Source organism: Drosophila miranda, assembly GCF_003369915.1.
Source record: "Drosophila miranda strain MSH22 chromosome Y unlocalized genomic scaffold, D.miranda_PacBio2.1 Contig_Y1_pilon, whole genome shotgun sequence".
In the NCBI taxonomy this organism is placed as follows: Eukaryota; Metazoa; Arthropoda; class Insecta; order Diptera; family Drosophilidae; genus Drosophila; species Drosophila miranda.
In genome coordinates, this window is record NW_022881603.1 from 3,913,356 (window position 1) to 3,931,956 (window position 18,601).

Consider the following 18,601-nt stretch of genomic DNA (forward strand, 5'->3'; position numbering starts at 1 on the left):
TTTATGCTACCAACAATGCTGCGCAACATTTGTGGCACGCACACATACAGCAGCACAGCACGTGTCCTTCTGCACTTTCCATTTTGTTCTCTGCAGGCCTTAATGACTTCATAGACTGCCTGCCAGACCAGGCAGCAGGCACCAGGCCTACCTGCAACCAAATTGAAACCTGCCACAATTGCTGTGGCAATTTTACGCAATTCGTTGCAGTCGTTGCAACAATAAATTTGCAGCGCAAAAAGAACTGTGGGACAAAAGGAAAGAAATGCAGGTCGCCAGATTGGATGTCTGGATGTGGTCTTGGATGTTTGGATGGGGCTGGCAAAAGTCGTACTATAAATTTTTAACACGGACCCGCAGGCTCCCACCCTCTCTTTCTCTATCTCGCTCTCTCTCTCTCTCTTTCTCTGAATGTTTCTGGGTGCCGCGGGCCGTCAACAAATTTTGTGTTTAGGCACAGTTTCGATTGGCTTTTCATTTGTGGAACAGTTGGAGATTGCAGCGGCTTGGTGCTGGGGAGCTCTGACTGTGGTGCCGGTCGGTCCCCAGTGCCCAGTCCCCAGTTGCGTCCGTTTGTTTGGACTGGTAATTTGAGTTTGAATGCAGCTGATTTGACAGCGGCCAACACTTTGGTGCCCGCCGTATCCAGCTGGGACGCTGCACGTGCATGTCCAGCGACTTTTGATTCGCATTTCCATTCCCATTTCCCCCTCACAGTCCCCTCACAATTACAGTCCTCAGACTCAGTCCCAAGCCTCGCCAAAAGCATTCTTTTGCGTCGAGGGTACAGCATTTTCTACTTAAAAATTCAAATGTCAAACGATTTTTGTTGGCTTTGGCATCCATTGAGAGTCAAAATCTGCGCAATTAATTTGCTGGCAAACCGCAGCAACCGCTCCACACCATTTACTCGCACTCGCATCCAGATATTGACACATCAGAGGATCCAGCTCCCTCCCTCCCCCCCCCCCCCCCCCCTCCACCAGCGACAGCCCTGCGGGCTCGGGCATGGGCTTGGGCTTGGGGCTTGGACTTTGGGGCCGGGGAACAGTGCCAGACAAACAGCAACAACGTCAGCAACGCGAAGCTGGCTGTCGATTTGTTTGTGTAAGTGCCATGAAGCGTATATTTTTCATTTGACGTTTGCAAAAACAATTCCCTTTCCTCTCTGAAGCAAAAAAAAAAAACAGAAACAAAAACCATATACGTGTAAAAAACTCATGAAAAACAAACTAAAATTGACAACTTGTTCAGAGCGGCGGCGAGCAGAAATAGGAAGTGAAAAACCGCATAAATCCGGCGACTTACAAAGGGAATACAATGCGAAAATGATTGCCCTGCGGTTTTATATTACATTAACAATTTGATACGATCCGAGATCTCTGCGGCGAGAGATTAACCTCCAACCCGCCATGTCTAAGCCCCATCCATGCAGGAAACACTTTAATTGGGATTTTTATTAAATTTGAATTAGTCAAGGCTTGACTCTAAAGTTTTTCCACCTCTTCCGCAGGCCCATCAGACGGACGCCGCTAACGCAGATCTCCTATCTGCAGAAGATTCCCACCCTGCCGCGCCACTTCTCGCCCAGCGGATTCCCCCAGGGCATGCCCCCGCCGCCGGCCTTGGCTGGCTGTGGATCCGCCTTAGGTCTGCCCAGCAGCTCCTCGGCCAGCGCTCTGTATGCTGCCCAGAATGCGGGCATGCTGCCCACCTCCCCACTGCCCCTGCAACGCCACCAGCAGTACTTGCCGCCCCATCATCAGCAGTTGCCGCCGCTGGGCGCTGGACCAGGCCAAGGCCAAGGCCACGGACTCAGTCTCGGACCGGGAGGAGCTGGTCTCCCGCAGTATTCGCCCGCTGTTTCGGGCTGCTCTTCGACCGCCAAGTACTCGAACGCCCAGCTTCCACCGCACCACCACCAGCTGTCGCCTGCGCTGTCCACCCCGTCGCCGCCATCGCTGCTCCATCATCCCGCCGCGGGAACGTCCGCCTCGGCACACGCTCCCTTCCTGGCCGGCCCCCATATGGACATGCAGCGGCAGTCGCATTCTGACGACGACAGCGGATGTGCTCTGGAGGAGTACACCTGGGTGCCACCTGGACTGCGACCCGATCAGGTGAGTGTCCATCTTTAGAGAACTTTTATAACTGTAGAGCTCCAAAATTCTGGTAATGTGCAATGTTGTAGCACTACTGCCTCGTCTTGAGGGCCCTGCACTTGAATTCCTTTAATTTAGCCCTCAAGCCCTATTCCAATCCAATGGAGGCCTTCGCCAGAATGTGCGGCATGCAACGCCAAGGGCGATCCCGACTAGGACCGTCGCGTCGGGGCCAGGCGAGATTTGTGGGCTGGCGATAAGCGAAATACTTGAGTTATTGTGCGTTATTTTGTCACTCGGAGCGAGCTGTAAATAAATACACGCGACGAGGCCATAAATCAGCGAGCCATAGCTGGGATCGCCTTCGCCTTCGCAGATGATAGTCGTATTCCTCGACTTAGAGAGCGCAGAGCACAGAGCCCAGAGGTGGCTAGCCGGCCGGCGGCACTGGCACTGACTGCTGACTGGTGACTGGGACCGGCTTATTGGACTGTGTCAATTAGGCGAAGGTCCACTGTGTCCGTCTATCTACAAGTATCTATCGAATTAGATTGCGCTAATGAAAGCCGGGACTGAGGCTGGCACTGGGGCCATGGCCATTCTTCAATGCGAATTTGACTTTAATGGCCAATTCAATTGCGGCAGAACTCTTTGCTGGCCATCGTGCCTTTTTCAATTATTTGCCAGGCGACCGAAAAAGCGAAACGAACTCGTAAATTATTCGCGTGAAATATGCGACAATGCCAAATAAATCTTCCACAATCTTCGCCAGCAGAGGCCCCCAGCTTGGTCGCCCCCATCCTCCACCATCCCCCATTTGCATCCACTCCCAAATCTTTTTTCGTGAATATTTTCGCCATTTTCCACTGAACTTTTTGGCTTCCGTTAAAGCCGTCGTCCCATTACATCCCCTCCCATACCATTCTATCCCATTGGGCCTATCAAATGTCTATCATTGCATTTCCTTTTTCTTTCTTTCGGTTCGGATCGGTTCGGTTCGGTTCGCTAGCCTTTTTCTGTGACTTTACAAACAGAATTGAAAATTTATTTACAGCCAAATTTTATTACAGCAGCAATTTACGTTGATGCGGCATAAGCCATGTGTCAGTCACTCGCTGCGAGAGTTGGCATCTCCCTATTGTAGAGGGCATGAATCGACTTAGTAGGTGTTGGAAGGTGCCTTGCTGATCAGCTGCCTGGACAGCTGACCGCAGAACTGACAAGTGTAGAAGTCAGCCGAGGTCAGGGTTGCTCAATTTTGACAACCTAGAGGGCGTAACCTCCCCTTGCAAGAGTGCATGCAAATGTCAAGTGGCCAGATCAGGTTTCCGACTTCGATCTTTTCCTGTGCGACAATCAAGCCGACAAGACGTGTTTTTCTCAAACAGTGAAAAGTTTGCCATCCGCGTCGAATTCCACTAAACAAAGTTAAAAGTGTGTAAAGTGCCGGAAGGTGTATAAGTGTAGCCGTTTCTGCGGGAGCAACCTCTTCTGTGGGCGTTCCAACCCAGAGAACCGCCAGAGGCTGGATTAATCTGTGAACATCCACGGATACCGCTGCCACTGCGGTAAGATAGATATCGATCACCATTCTCCGGACGAATATATAATAGAGGTAACTCTTATTTTTGCGCAGCAAAAGATTCCTGCGGAGATTGCAGACCAGCTCTTCGGGAAGACGCCGCCTTACGCGCCCCAGCCTAGCGCGACCCGTGCTAAGGCGCCGTAAGACATCCCCACGTTTGCGTCACCAAAGAGTGACCAGCAAAGTGGAGTTCTTCGACCCGCCTGGAAATCGCAGGCGTCAGCACTCTGGTTCATCACTTATCCCGGATCCGCCGAGGGGCCCGTAGATTCCACGTGCCGCATCAACGAGCGATCCACTGCGCCACTGCTTTTGGGCTGAGATTCTCGTCCCGTTGGCCGCTCCCCGTCCCCAACCAGCGCACATGTCGCCCGGCGAGGAGTGTGTGCTGACAAAACTAGGCACGATCGAGCCTTGCCACGTTTAACGTATTTATAAACTTTGAAAGAAAACACAATATACTGTTCCCGATGCCATAGAGCCCTGTATTAATAGAGTTTCGTCGACGTATAAGTTTCCACACTATCCGTTCCAGAACAGACAAATGAAGTTCCTCATATTTAGCTTTAATTATTAGTTGGGCCTGTTCGCATTAAGAATGTATATAAAGTATTGAAAATAGATAGAGGAAATTGTGAGAAACCTAAGAAGTGCCGAAAAGAAAAAGAAAAACAGAAATTTAATGGTTTTATGACTAACTCCGTATGAGAAAAGTCAAAGGTTGCAAAAGACATTAATGTAAACGAAAGGAAGGATAATGTTCTATTTCAGAGTCGCCGGAAGATCGATCTTTCGCCGATGGAGAAGCATGACGACGTGAGTACAATCCTGCGCCTTCCGTTTGATTCTGGTAGTTGCGCCGATCCTCATCTCTCAGAAAACAAAAAGAAAATAAGACTCGAATATAAGATAAAATCGCTAATGAATAGCCACATCTTACACTTTCCTCACTATATCACATATTACCAGTCGTGTATAAACGACCGAATTAACGAAAAATATAAATGAATTTATGCCAGGAATACCCTGCTTAGAATAAGACAAACCTTAATTATTAACTTCACCTCATCTCACGTTATATACGCCCCAGAATCCTCATACACATGCATATACATGTACATATACTCGCTATAAATACCTAGAATTAAAAAACTATGCCAGGAATACCCTGCTTAGAATAAGACAAACCTTAATTATTAACTTCACCTCATCTCACGTTATATACGCCCCAGAATCCACATACACATGCATATACATGTACATATACTCGCTATAAATACCTAGAATTAAGAAATTATGCCATCACAGATTATAATAGGTCTAACCGTTCCTCGAACAAATATATAATGAAATTCAGATAAAGATAAGGTAGAATGAACTCTATGCCGGCGTGCGTGTAACCGCGATCTAGCAAAAGGGCCGTCTGGAACTTCCGGTTTTGAGGAAGATGGTCATAGGTTGGGTGGGCAAAATGAGCTACCACACTGACATCTGTGGGTTATCAACCGATATCTCCTTCCTTTTCTCTCCTTTCTCTCTCCGCCTTTTTCTCTCATTCTTCAATCTCTTTCTCCTTTCTCTCTCCTCCTTTTTCTCTCACTCTTCACTCTCTTTCTCGTTTCTTTCTCTCCCTTCTCTCTCGCTCTCTCTCCCTCTCCCTCTCTCTCTCTCTCGCTCTCTCCTCTCCTCCTCCACTCTCTTCCCTATCCTTTTCGAAGCCTTTTTATCTTTTGATCGTTCTACCAGCAGTTTTCTAGCACCGTATCGTCGCACGCTCAATTCTTAGGAAAACCAAAAAAATCGTTAAAATTAACGCGTGATAACGTTGGAAAAATGGAGGCGATCTGCACGAGCAAGAACCACCACCCCAAAGCCGACGAGCTAGAGCCGGAACATTTAAAGCGTGCCCCGCCTTTGCAGATCGCCCCTCCACTTCGTCTCACGTAGACGAGCGTTAAACGTTACAGTTATAATAATATTATTATAATTAAAAAAATAATTTTATTAAATGATTAAAAATAAAATTTTCATAAGTGGCGCCCAACGTGGGGTCCAATTGGGTAGATTCAAATACTCGGCTGGACCCGTGGATGATTAGATAGAAGTTTTTTCCGCTTTTACTAAAATTCCTTTTCTGTTAAAGTTCTTTCGCTATTCCGTGCTGAATAGTCATCTGCAGTGGAAACCAGATAAAGGAGAAGAGTCATTCCTTTCTGACCCCAGATGACAGTCAGCAAGAAAAGGCTCAGTTGACTGGAAGCGACGTAGGCTAAATCCTTCAGTGGAATTGCAGAGCGCGAATGACGAATGTCGACCGCCTGACCCTGCGGGAAATACCGCGTTAGTTTTCACACCATCCTATTAAGTAAAAGGCTTCTTCGACTCCAGCGCATTGGAACATAGGTATTCTGCTTTCGAGCGTTACTCTATCCACGATGGAGGGAAGAGATTTATTCAAGAATTACTGACAGTGGTCTTAGAGTTAGCTATCGGAAGCTGGAAAACAGATAAACCAGGTTTTATTATTGGTTACTGTCCGCTGCCGTTCGAACCGAAACGTAAACCTTTCAAAAGAGATATCGAAAAGAAATAGCATGAAGATTGCGGTGCGCGAGCGTCGGTCATAGAGTTCATTATAAGTATTAAAGTTTATTACCGAAATTTGAGGGGAATAAAACAAAGTTAGGAAGAATTATAGTCACGACCTTCAGTACAGTATTGTTGAACCAATCACTTGAGACATAGATTATAGGAAACGACTGAGATAAGTAGTATTTTCTTGCCATGGGTTTGGACAGATCTCCTGGAAAGGAAGCCCAAGGGGCAGGTGAAGGTGTCAGCCCTGTGTGCGCGCTGTGCCAGAAATACATACTGACCACGGATGAAGTATTCCGTTCGGTTTGCGAGCACGAGTTCCATCTTCCCTGTATGAGCACCCATTTAAAGACTAGCAATGTTTGCCCGGTATGTAAAAGCAGGTGTAGAACTGTAAGTCTAAGGAACGTGCAAAAGGGGGAGAAGAAGCGAGCTCTTCTAAAAATATAGACCTGTTGGCTATGGAACAGAGATTGCTCGCTTCGCTAAGTAAACGAATGGCAGAGCTGATTCAAAGCTCGGTAGTTGATTCAATGCAACAGTTAACCCGAACCTCAAGTCAGTCCACTGTCACCGCAGCTTTAGACCGTTCTCCAACGCCGTTGTCCGAGCAGTTGCAAGCCACCAGCTATGGAGAGGAACCTGGTCCTGGCCGTAGACAAGCACCCCAAAGCATAGATCATCCGTCACCATTGCGAAGCGGTTTCTCTGATTTATCACATATATAGAGTAGAGGCATTGACCCATCAAACTTTGGAAGGAAATTTTTCCGTGCTTTGCCGGAATGTGAGTGTTTTGTTTGAAGGAAAAGCTAACGAGTTCTACTGGCGACATCACAAGGCTGTAGTTGAAGTTCAATGGGATACTTTATGTGCTGCCTTACGACTGCAGTTTCGGCAAGAAAAAGATGAAGTTGACATCGAAGAACTGCTGCCTTACGACTGCAGTTTCGGCAAGAAAAAGATGAAGTTGACATCGAAGAACTGATCCGAAACCGAAAGCAGAAGGCAAGCCAGACTTTCGATGGGTTTTACGATAGCATCTCTAGCTTGACCGATCAGTTTGAAGTACCCTGGAAGTTGGTTCGAGTATTGAAGAACAACCTGCGTCCGGAAATTCGCCATGAGCTATTGAACGTAGAAATAAGAACTGTACAGGAGCTCAGGGAAATTTGTCGAAGACGCGAAATCTTCTTAGAGGACGTTAAAACCTCGCATGGGTATGCGAAAACCATGCCTTTTCGTCGAGACATATCGGAGCTAAAACAGGACGTGGAGGCCCAAGAATATTCAGAGAGCGAAAGGGAGATGGAAGTAGACGCAATTGCATTGATCTGTTGGAATTGTCGGAAGACAGGACACAGATATCAAGAATGTGTTTCTGAACGGGGAATTTTCTGCTATAGCTGTGGTGCTTCTAATACATACAAGCCCAGTTGCGAAAAATGCTCAAAAAACTCCAAGCTCAGCACGCCGAAGATGCCATTCAAACAGAAGACTTCGTGTGTGCTACGCCATCAAGGCACCAATACCGATTAGATGCACTTCCACTACCAGTAGTGACCACGACTTACCCAGACCTACAAACAAGCAACGACAGCTCACTGTTGAATTGCACAGACAAAACCAGATTAGACGATTCAGTTACCGGAAATGATTTTTACATAGAGAGAGGGGCAGCAAGATCGCGTAAAGGGAAGCGAATGACTCGGTTTTGGCAAAATGTAAAGAAATGCCGGTCAGGAATTAAGTATTTGAGCGCTCTCTCAGACATAAAGAGGGATCCTCGTCCATTCTTACCAATCCGTTTGCTAGATCGAACCGTCTATGGCTTGTTAGACTCCGGGGCGTCCATCAGTTGTTGGAGGCGAGTTGGCTAAGGAAGTGGTCCTTGCCGATGCACCATACAAACGTATGGAGCCAAAACGGCGGATGGTAAGGCTCAGAAGATAAAGGGAAGTGTGGAGATAATGTTTTTTATCCCCAATCGGCCGACTAATTATTTCGAATTAAATAAAACTCGGCGCAGAAATAAAATTACGATATGTTCTTTAATGCGTGACATCCAAATTGCAAGTGTGGCTTGCCTGCCCTTTACATTGCCGCTCCGATCGCTAAGCGCAGCTTCGCTCGGCCGACGTCGGGAGGCAGACGCAAAGCGGAGATAGCGAAGAGCGAGCTGGCAGAGAGCGTTTAGCAGGGCAAGCAAGCGCAACGCTTTAACAAACAAATGAGTGACATAGACATAAGTAACAAACAAAATAAGCGGCTGAGGGCCAAGAATTAGGTGCTATTTGGCAAGCAGCTAATCGGCTGGGTTCTGCTCCGAACAGGAAGGATGAGAGTAGACGTGGAATATGGGGACGAGAAGAAGTCTCTTGATTTATATTTAATTCCTTCGCTCAAACAAAGACATTTCCCTGTTTCGCCAGCTGTAGAAAAGGCAATGTACTCGGAAATAGACCGAATGATCCAATTGGGAGTAATAGAGGAGTCAGACAGCGCTTGGTCCTCGCCAATAGTGTTGGTCTCTAAGCCGGAAAAAATCCGCATCTGTTTGGATTGCCGGAAAGTAAAGAGTTTCACTGAAAAGGATGCTTATCCCTTGCCTCAGATTAACGGGATCCTGAGCCGTTTGCCGAAGGCAGAATTCATCTCGAGTCTTGATCTGAAGGATGCGTACTGGCAAGTACCGTTGGATGCAAAGTCCCGGGATAAGACGGCCCTTACAGTCCCCGGACGTCCCCTTTACCAATTCAAAACGATGCCTTTCGGGCTGTGCAACGCCACCATGTCACGATTAATGGACAAAATAGTTCCTTGTAACCTTCGAAACGAAGTGTTCATCTACTTAGACGATCTGTTGATAGTTTCTTCAAATTTCGATCGACATCTGGAAGTACTATTAGAAATGGCCAAGCAACTCAGGCGAGCGAAATTAACTATCAACATCAGTAAAAGCCATTTCTGCATGCGCCGAGTGAGGTATTTGGGGCACATAATAGGAGACGGAGGAGTCCGAACCGATCCCGACAAGATAAAGGCCATTGCCGACTTCCCAGTACCGAAAAATCTTAGCGGACTGAGAAGCTTTATAGGAATGTGTGGGTGGTATCGTAAGTTCGTACCAAATTTTGCGTCACTCGCCTCGCCCTTGACCGACGTCATGACAACCAAGAGGAAGTTTGTGTTTCCAAAGGAAGCTATAGAAGCCTTCAATGAATTGAAGCGGTGCCTTTGCGAAGCCCCGGTATTGAGGAGCCCTGATTTTACGAAACCGTTTTAAATCCACTGTGATGCTAGCAAAACAGGATTAGGGGGAGTTCTGGTGCAGCTGTCGGAAGAAGGGGACGAATGTCCAATCGCTTATGTCTCGAAAAAACTAAACAAAGCTCAACGAAATTATACCGTAACTGAGCCGCCATAGTATCGCTGAAGAATTTCAGAGCGTACGTGGAAGGGCACGAATTCACCGTGATAACGGATCACGCGTCCTTAAAATGGCTCATGTCTAATAATGACCTCAGTTCTCGGCTAGCTCGATGGGCACTGGGATTGCAAAGATACCGATTTAAAATTGAGCATCGTAAAGGGACTCAGAACGTGGTTCCGGATGCCTTGTCGCGGGTTAATGAAGAGATGGTGGCTGCGTTGGAATCACCCGAAGGATCGCTGGTTGATCTTGAATCGGCAGAATTCAAGTCACCCGAGTACACCGAGTTAGTTAGCCGAGTAGAAACCAACAGGGATAAGCTGCCTGATTTAAAAACTGACGGCGTCTTCGTATTCCGTCGTGCCGAGCACCTGTCTGGAGAGCAAATCCACGACGAGTATGCTTGGAAGCTCTGGGTACCAAAGAGTTTGGTTCCGGATATCCTAAGTCGAGCTCATAATAGGTCGCTAGCTGCTCACGGAGGAATCCACAAAACGATCGAACGCATAAGGCGCCACTACTTTTGGCCAGGTTTGGTTTCGGATGTCAAGGCTTATATCAACTCCTGTGACGTGTGTAAAATGACTAAGGCTCCGAATCGCATTCTCCGACCTCCGTTAGGGAAAGCACCTGTTGGTTTCTACTCGGCTAACTAACTCGGTGTACTCAGGTGACTTGAAACCCACCGGTTTTTCCAAAGGCTATTCGTTGATTTTTTGGGTCCCTATCCCCGGTCCAGAAGCGGGAATATTTGCATTGTGCTCGATCATTTCTCAAAATACGTATTTCTGAAACCTGTGAAGAAAATTAGCGCCGATGTGGTGGTCAAGTACCTAGATGGAGAGTTGTTCATGACATTTGGTGTACCCGAAACTATCGTGTCCGATAATGGATCGCAGTTTCGATCGGAAACCTTCCGAAAACTCTTGACTCAGTTCAAGGTAACGCACACCCTGACGGCAGTCCATTTACCGCAGGCGAACGCCTCCGAACGGGTACACCGTTCCGTGATTGCTGGTATCCGGGCGTACATACGACCCGACCAGAAAGACTGGGACGAGTGCTTAAACAAAATAGCGTGTGCGTTAAGATCGGCGAGACAGGCCAGCGTAGGAACGACTCCGTATTATTTGGCTTTCGGTCAACACATGATTACGAGTGGTTCGACATATTCGTTATTGAGAAAATTGAACATGCTAGAGGACCGATCGTTGGTGTTCGATAAGCAAGATTCCTTTGAAATAGTACGCCAAAGCGCTGGAAAGCAAATGCAACGAAGTCACAAGCTGAACGAGCAGCGATACAACTTACGGTCCAGCGAAGTATCGTTTGCAGTAGGCCAAGAAGTGTTTAGGAGAAATTTGAAACAAAGTTGTTTTCAGTCCGGCTAAAACGCCAAGTTTGTGCCTGCCTTTGTGAAAGCCCGTGTCCGCAGAAAGATAGGAAATTCCTACTACGAATTGGAAGATTTGCAAGGACGCCTGCTAGGTAACTACTACGCAAAGGACATACGGCAATGATAAGTCGCTTCATGCGGTATCAGCCTAGGAGATGTAACCACCACTAGTCTGATCTGGTGGGGGGGCTTTGTAGGGGGCATGAATCGACTTAGTAGGTGTTGGAAGGTGCCTTGCTGATCAGCTGCCTGGACAGCTGACCGCAGAACTGACAAGTGTAGAAGTCAGCCGAGGTCAGGGTTGCTCAATTTTGACAACCTAGAGGGCGTAACCTCCCCTTGCAAGAGTGCATGCAAATGTCAAGTGGCCAGATCAGGTTTCCGACTTCGATCTTTTCCTGTGCGACAATCAAGCCGACAAGACGTGTTTTTCTCAAACAGTGAAAAGTTTGCCATCCGCGTCGAATTCCACTAAACAAAGTTAAAAGTGTGTAAAGTGCCGGAAGGTGTATAAGTGTAGCCGTTTCTGCGGGAGCAACCTCTTCTGTGGGCGTTCCAACCCAGAGAACCGCCAGAGGCTGGATTAATCTGTGAACATCCACGGATACCGCTGCCACTGCGGTAAGATAGATATCGATCACCATTCTCCGGACGAATATATAATAGAGGTAACTCTTATTTTTGCGCAGCAAAAGATTCCTGCGGAGATTGCAGACCAGCTCTTCGGGAAGACGCCGCCTTACGCGCCCCAGCCTAGCGCGACCCGTGCTAAGGCGCCGTAAGGCACCCCCACGTTTGCGGCACCAAAGAGTGACCAGCAAAGTGGAGTTCTTCGACCCGCCTGGAAATCGCAGGCGTCAGCACTCTGGTTCTTCACTTATCCCGGATCCGCCGAGGGGCCCGTAGATTCCACGTGCCGCATCAACGAGCGATCCACTGCACCACTGCTTTTGGGCTGAGATTCTCGTCCCGTTGGCCGCTCCCCGTCCCCAACCGGCGCACATGTCGCCCGGCGAGGAGTGTGTGCTGACAAAACTAGGCACGATCGAGCCTTGCCGCGTTTAACGTATTTATAAACTTTGAAAGAAAACACAATATACTGTTCCCGATGCCATAGAGCCCTGTATTAATAGAGTTTCGTCGACGTATAAGCCTGTGTTAGAGAAAAATTATGGTCCGAGAGATGCCCTGCAAATTAAAATTAATAGATACGATCTTTGGAAACCAGATATCAGTTTCCACACTATCCGTTCCAGAACAGACAAATGAAGTTCCTAATATTTAGCTTTAATTATTAGTTGGGCCTGTTCGCATTAAGAATGTATATAAAGTATTGAAAATAGATAGAGGAAATTGTGAGAAACCTAAGAAGTGCCGAAAAGAAAAAGAAAAACAGAAATTTAATGGTTTTATGACTAACTCCGTATGAGAAAAGTCAAAGGTTGCAAAAGACATTAATGTAAACGAAAGGAAGGATAATGTTCTATTTCAGAGTCGCCGGAAGATCGATCTTTCGCCGATGGAGAAGCATGACGGCGTGAGTACAATCCTGCGCCTTCCGTTTGATTCTGGTAGTTGCGCCGATCCTCATCTCTCAGAAAACAAAAAGAAAATAAGACTCGAATATAAGATAAAATCGCTAATGAATAGCCACATCTTACACTTTCCTCACTATATCACATATTACCAGTCGTGTATAAACGACCGAATTAACGAAAAATATAAATGAATTTATGCCAGGAATACCCTGCTTAGAATAAGACAAACCTTAATTATTAACTTCACCTCATCTCACGCTATATACACCTCAGAATCCACATACACATGCATATACATGTACATATACTCGCTATAAATACCTAGAATTAAGAAATTATGCCATCACAGATTATAATAGGTCTAACCGTTCCTCGAACAAATATATAATGAAATTCAGATAAAGATAAGGTAGAATGAACTCTATGCCGGCGTGCGTGTAACCGCGATCTAGCAAAAGGGGCCGTCTGGAACTTCCGGTTTTGAGGAAGATGGTCATAGGTTGGGTGGGCAAAATGAGCTACCACACTGACATCCATGGGATATCAACCGATATCTCCTTCCTTTTCTCTCCTTTCTCTCTCCTCCTTTTTCTCTCACTCCTCAATCTCTTTCTCCTTTCTCTCTCCTCCTTTTTCTCTCACTCTTCACTCTCTTTCTCGTTTCTTTCTCTCCCTTCTCTCTCGCTTTCTCTCCCTTCTCTCTCGCTCTCTCTCCCTCTCCCTCTCTCTCTCTCTCTCTCTCTCTCTCTCGCTCTCTCCTCTCCACTCTCTTCCCTATCCTTTTCGAAGCCTTTTTATCTTTTGATCGTTCTAACAGCAGTTTTCTAGCACCGTATCGTCGCAGCACGCTCAATTCTTAGGAAAACAAAAAAATCGTTAAAATTATCGCGTGATAACGTTGCAAAAATGGAGGCGATCTGCACGAGCAAGAACCAACCTCCGACTCTGACCGGCGAACGGAGAACGTTCTGCAGCCTGCTGCAAGCGTGGCCAATAAAGTTGGCTTAGCACGTTGTGCACCTTTCAACCTGGCTCAAATGGGGAAAAACGAAAGAGGAAGGAGGAAACCAGAATGAAGCCAGAGAGAGGGAAATCAACGTAATAAAATCAAAAATCTTTACCCGCTGTGCCGTGGCTTTGGCAGCCGCCGAGTGCGACGAGTGCGCTGAGCGATCTCCCAGGCTAGGCTCTTAACCCTTTGCAGAATCTCCTCTCCCCACCACTCCCTCCTCGGTTAACTGTATTTAAGCATTCCTCAATGTATTTCAATGTGGCTTTTTTTCTCCCGCAGGTCCGCTTATATTTCTCGCAAATACCCGACGACAAAGTGCCATACGTTAACAGTCCGGGGGAGCAGTATCGTGTGCGACAATTGTTGCATCAACTTCCGCCGCATGATAACGAGGTGAGTACACAAGAACGAAGTTGGGGGGACTCGAACTACCTGCCCCATGCTCCAGGGACTCGCTGGACCTGTCAATTTCGTGGCATTTATACAAATGCTCGAGAGCATCGCATGGCGGCCGCTTTATCGTGATTGAAACCGACTCGAATTACGGTCTATGACATTTCAAAGTCAAATTGTCTGGTGATTTTTCCCTCTCGCACATACACACACACACACTCCCTTGGCACTGTGTAACCTTTAGTTAATCGGGAAAACAAGTGCAGCCAGTGCCTGTGCCTGTGCCCGTGCCTGGAACCCAACTGAAGAGTTGGCTCTCGGTATTTAGAGCAGACGCAAAAACCACAAAAAACTATCCAAACAAAAAGGCATGAGCGGATTCCCAGATATCAGTAACGTGGGCTGGTGGGACGGTCCACTGCCACTGCCACTGCCAACACTGCTAACGATGGCTAGAACACTCATTGAAGGCCAAACTGGGTGCCCAAAAAAATAAGTGGAGGTAGCCGAAAAAAATTTTCATACAACACACAAACGAGACGAGACTATGGGATGGGATGGGAGGCTGACCGCAGTGGCTCCAGATGCGGCAGCAGATGGGGCAGCAGATTCCGATGGTGGAGATGTAAGAGATGGAGGAGAAGCGTTGATAGGCAGCCTTGGCTACCGGCTACCGTTTTGCCTTCTGCGGTTTGCTTTGGGCTTTGTGGGTTTGTGGATTGTGGATTGGTGGGGTCTGGGTATGTCTGGCCACTGGCCACCCCACTGACTGCTGATAATGGATAGTCAAAGGCTCGCAGCCTTCAGTCGAGACAAACAATCTCCGCCTGTTCCATGTATGCGCTTCTTGGAAAGATCACTTGAGGCTGCTGGCTGCTAGCTGCTAGCGGCCTTCTGGCCTCTGCCCACGGATTCTTCAAGATGTTGAGAGTCTACTTGAACATATGATTTCCCTGTCCAACGAACAGTCAAAAGAAAAGGGGGAGAGAGGCATCCCGAACGGTTTTCAGTTACTTTCTGTCATTGCAGGTTCGTTACTGTCACTCACTGACGGATGAGGAGCGCAAGGAGCTGCGCCTCTTCTCCACGCAGCGCAAGCGTGATGCCCTCGGACGCGGCAACGTCCGACAGCTGATGAGTGCCCGGCCATGCGACGGCGTGAGTACATATACCTGCCCCACATTCCCCATCCACATTCACATCCTCCGAAGTCCAGCTCTGATACCAGACCCAAACTATTTGCAGTGCGACGAACTAATCTCCACGGGGGACATTGCCGTGTTCGCGACGCGCCTCGGCCCCAATGCCAGCTGGCATCCGGCCTGTTTCACGTGCTGCATCTGCCGCGAACTGCTGGTGGACCTCATCTACTTCCACCGCGATGGACGCATGTATTGCGGGCGCCACCACGCGGAGACCCTCAAGCCCCGCTGCTCGGCCTGCGATGAGGTAAGCCCTGATCCTGATTCTACTCTCATTGCGGGATGATTACGAGAACCCTGTCTTTATCGTCCTAGATCGTCCTGGCTGACGAGTGCTCGGAGGCCGAAGGACGGGCCTGGCACATGAACCACTTCGCCTGCCACGAGTGCGACAAGCAGCTGGGCGGCCAGCGGTACATCATGCGGGAGGGCAAGCCCTACTGCCTCCACTGCTTCGATGCAATGTTCGCGGAGTACTGCGACTACTGCGGGGAGGCCATTGGCGTCGATCAGGGGCAGATGAGCCACGACGGCCAGCACTGGCATGCCACCGACGAGTGCTACTCGTGCAACACGTTCTGCTGCTCGCTGCTCGGACGCGCCTTTCTGCCCCGCCGTGGGGTCATCTACTGCTCCATCGCCTGCAGCAAGGGGGAACCACCGACGCCGTCCGACAGCTCTGGCACCGGCATGTACACCACCCCCACCCCGCCCACGCAACGGGTGCGTCCCCAGACGCGCATCACCAGCAGCCACTCCTCCAGCTCGCCGCCGATGTCGCCGCAACAGCAGCACCAGACGAGCACCGCGCATAACATGTCGCCCCTGAATTCTCCCGGAGTCTTCCAGCCGCACCTGATGCCCAAGCCCATGGAGCTGCATCGCGATGGCGTCTACAACTTTAACGAGATGTCCTCGAATCTGGACACGGCATGGCCGGCCAAGCCCCCGCTGGGAGCCACCCACAGCTACCAGCTGCAGCGGCAGCTGATGGAGAACCAGCACACCTCCAGCATGCCAGAGCTGGCGGGGAAGGGTCCAATGCTGCAGCACCAGATGGCGGCCCACTTTGGTCAGCAGCCGGCGCTTCATTCCTCCGCCCAGCAGTTCCAGCACGAGTACGCGGACATCATGCACCCACCGCCCCCGACCCCCGAAAGGGGTGCCGTAGGAGAGGTGCCTGAGCTTCCGACGCCCAACCTTAGCGTCGCCTCCACGGCCCTGCCCCCAGAGCTTATGGGCTCGCCCACACACTCCGCCGGTGATCGCTCCCTAAACACGCCCCTGTCGGCGCACTCGGCCACGCACGGCCCCACGCACACCGTGTCCATCCTGAGCGGGGCCTCCTCCTCCTCCCCCATGAGCGGAGAGCCGGCCAAGAAGAAGGGCGTCCGCTTCGAGGGAATACCGGACACATTGCCCCGCTCCCGCAGCTACTCCGGCAATGGAGCTGGCACGAGCGGGGGAGGCGACAAGGAGCGCGATCGGGATCGGGAGAGGGACAGAGACAGAGACAATGGGGGGGATAAGGATAGAGGGAGTGGTCGCCATGGGCCTGGACATTCCTCGAGGCGTAGACGTCGCCGCAAGTCCACCTCCTCCACCTCGTCCGGAAACCACCATCGCAGTGGCAGCGGCCACCGGTCGCACTCCACCACCCGAGCAGACACCTATGCCCCCGCCCAGCCGTTGTCCTCCTCCTACCAGGGCCCGCCCTCCGTCCTGCAGGCGGACAGCGAAACCGCCCACAAGTCGCCGCGCCAGTAGAGAGAACGGGAGCGCGAGGAGTCGGCAGAGGAGTCGGACGTATGCTCCACGTGCTCCTCGAGCTCCTCCAGCTCCGAGGACTACATGATGATGTACCAGCTGCCGCAGCGGCGGCACTATGGCGGGGGGCGTGTCAGCTACGGGCCCAACGATGCGCTGGCATACGATCGGAAGAGGAAGCCCGCCGAGATGGCCGGCGACAAGGACAAGAACTGCATCATCTCGTGATGCTGCCGAACCCGAGGCCATTTTAATTAGAGCTGATTGCCGAGGACTAGGTCCAGGTGGAGGTGAAGGCGAAGGCGAAGGCGCAGGCGCAACAGAGAGCAGGCGAAGCGTGGCAAGGAGGTTATTAATGAGGCGCCCTGGGCACTCCACTCCGATTCGAGCTGAAAGCCGACTCTAACGAAGTAGCCACAGACCCTGCGAGGGATCATCAATTGTCCAGACCAGACCAGAACGGAATGGAATGGAACGGAGGCAAGAACTCAAGAAAGCAAAGCAAAGTTCAACTTGACATTAAGGCACAAACAGAAACATATGCAACTCTATCAGAGGACGAAACCATACAATAAGAGCCAGCCAAGTGGGCTCAACACTGTTCCAAATACACATCCCTAGATAAGCGAAAAGATTAAGATCATCTTCAAAACTATTTTTATATATTTTATGCATATTTTGGAGATAAGCCAATTTATACATATGTACATCCAGAAAGTAAGAGAGATATATAATTAATTGTATTTATTGCATCCACTACATATAGTACGCCTATATTTACTAAATGCGATGTGGCATCTTCGAAGCCGATGCTACACGATTGGGCTAATGATAAATGTATTAAAATAATTATACTTTAAGCCAATAAATTGTATTGCATTCTCTTGAATAAAGAGTTCAAAGAAGGTACACAAACACAGACTATTCTATATCTTAGGAAATGGAATTTCCCGAGGGTCAGTCGACTCAGGCCTGATCTTGGAGCTGCAACTACAAGGGACCCGCTACTCGCATCTGTAATTATGCATCGGATAATGAATACAAATTATGCATGTCGGGCATTTGCATTTGCATGCCGCACCACCACCAGAGGCAGCAGCAACACGAAAATTAAAATCGAAACTACTCGTACTCTTGCAACTGACAGCCAGAGAGTTCTGCCTGCTAATAAGTTGATGGCAAATTATGGCAGACTCCGACTCGGATATGGGAACTGCAACTCAGGGATGGCATAGGGACTGTGGCAGCAGCGACGACGACAACAACGTTGCAACGTTGCAAGACCCTGCTTGGAGACCATTGAGGTAGGAGCAATCACATGCATGCAACGCTTGCTGCAGGGCGTAATTAGCAAGCAGGGATGGGGACTGGAGAGGAATGTCGAGTCGACTCCTCCTCCCGTGCTGGCCTGTTGTCCGATGCCTGGTTTGCTGGTTAGAATCAACAGTCGCGCCTCGACCATCGACCATTGACCATCGATCATCGGTTGAGCAATGTTTGCTGCCGCTTCGGCGGGGAGTCAACAAAATCATTGGCAGCTGTGTAATTTGTGGTAATGCTCCCAACTATGTCGCCAGGT

At 49.3% G+C, this 18,601-nt stretch overlaps 1 protein-coding gene across 1 annotated transcript in view; it reads left to right on the forward strand.

Annotated features, from left to right (window-relative positions):
• The window catches only part of LOC117185952 (protein prickle-like), a 53,951-nt gene extending 36,014 nt beyond the window's left edge, over positions 1 to 17,937 (forward strand). The window contains exons 2-6 of the mRNA XM_033394617.1: positions 1,514 to 2,120; positions 13,940 to 14,053; positions 15,083 to 15,211; positions 15,299 to 15,502; positions 15,571 to 17,937. Of these exons, the coding sequence (XP_033250508.1) occupies positions 1,514 to 2,120; positions 13,940 to 14,053; positions 15,083 to 15,211; positions 15,299 to 15,502; positions 15,571 to 17,022 (2,506 nt within the window). The 3' untranslated portion in view covers positions 17,023 to 17,937. The remainder of the gene's footprint in view (positions 1 to 1,513; positions 2,121 to 13,939; positions 14,054 to 15,082; positions 15,212 to 15,298; positions 15,503 to 15,570) is intronic.
• The last annotated feature ends 664 nt before the right edge of the window (positions 17,938 to 18,601 follow it).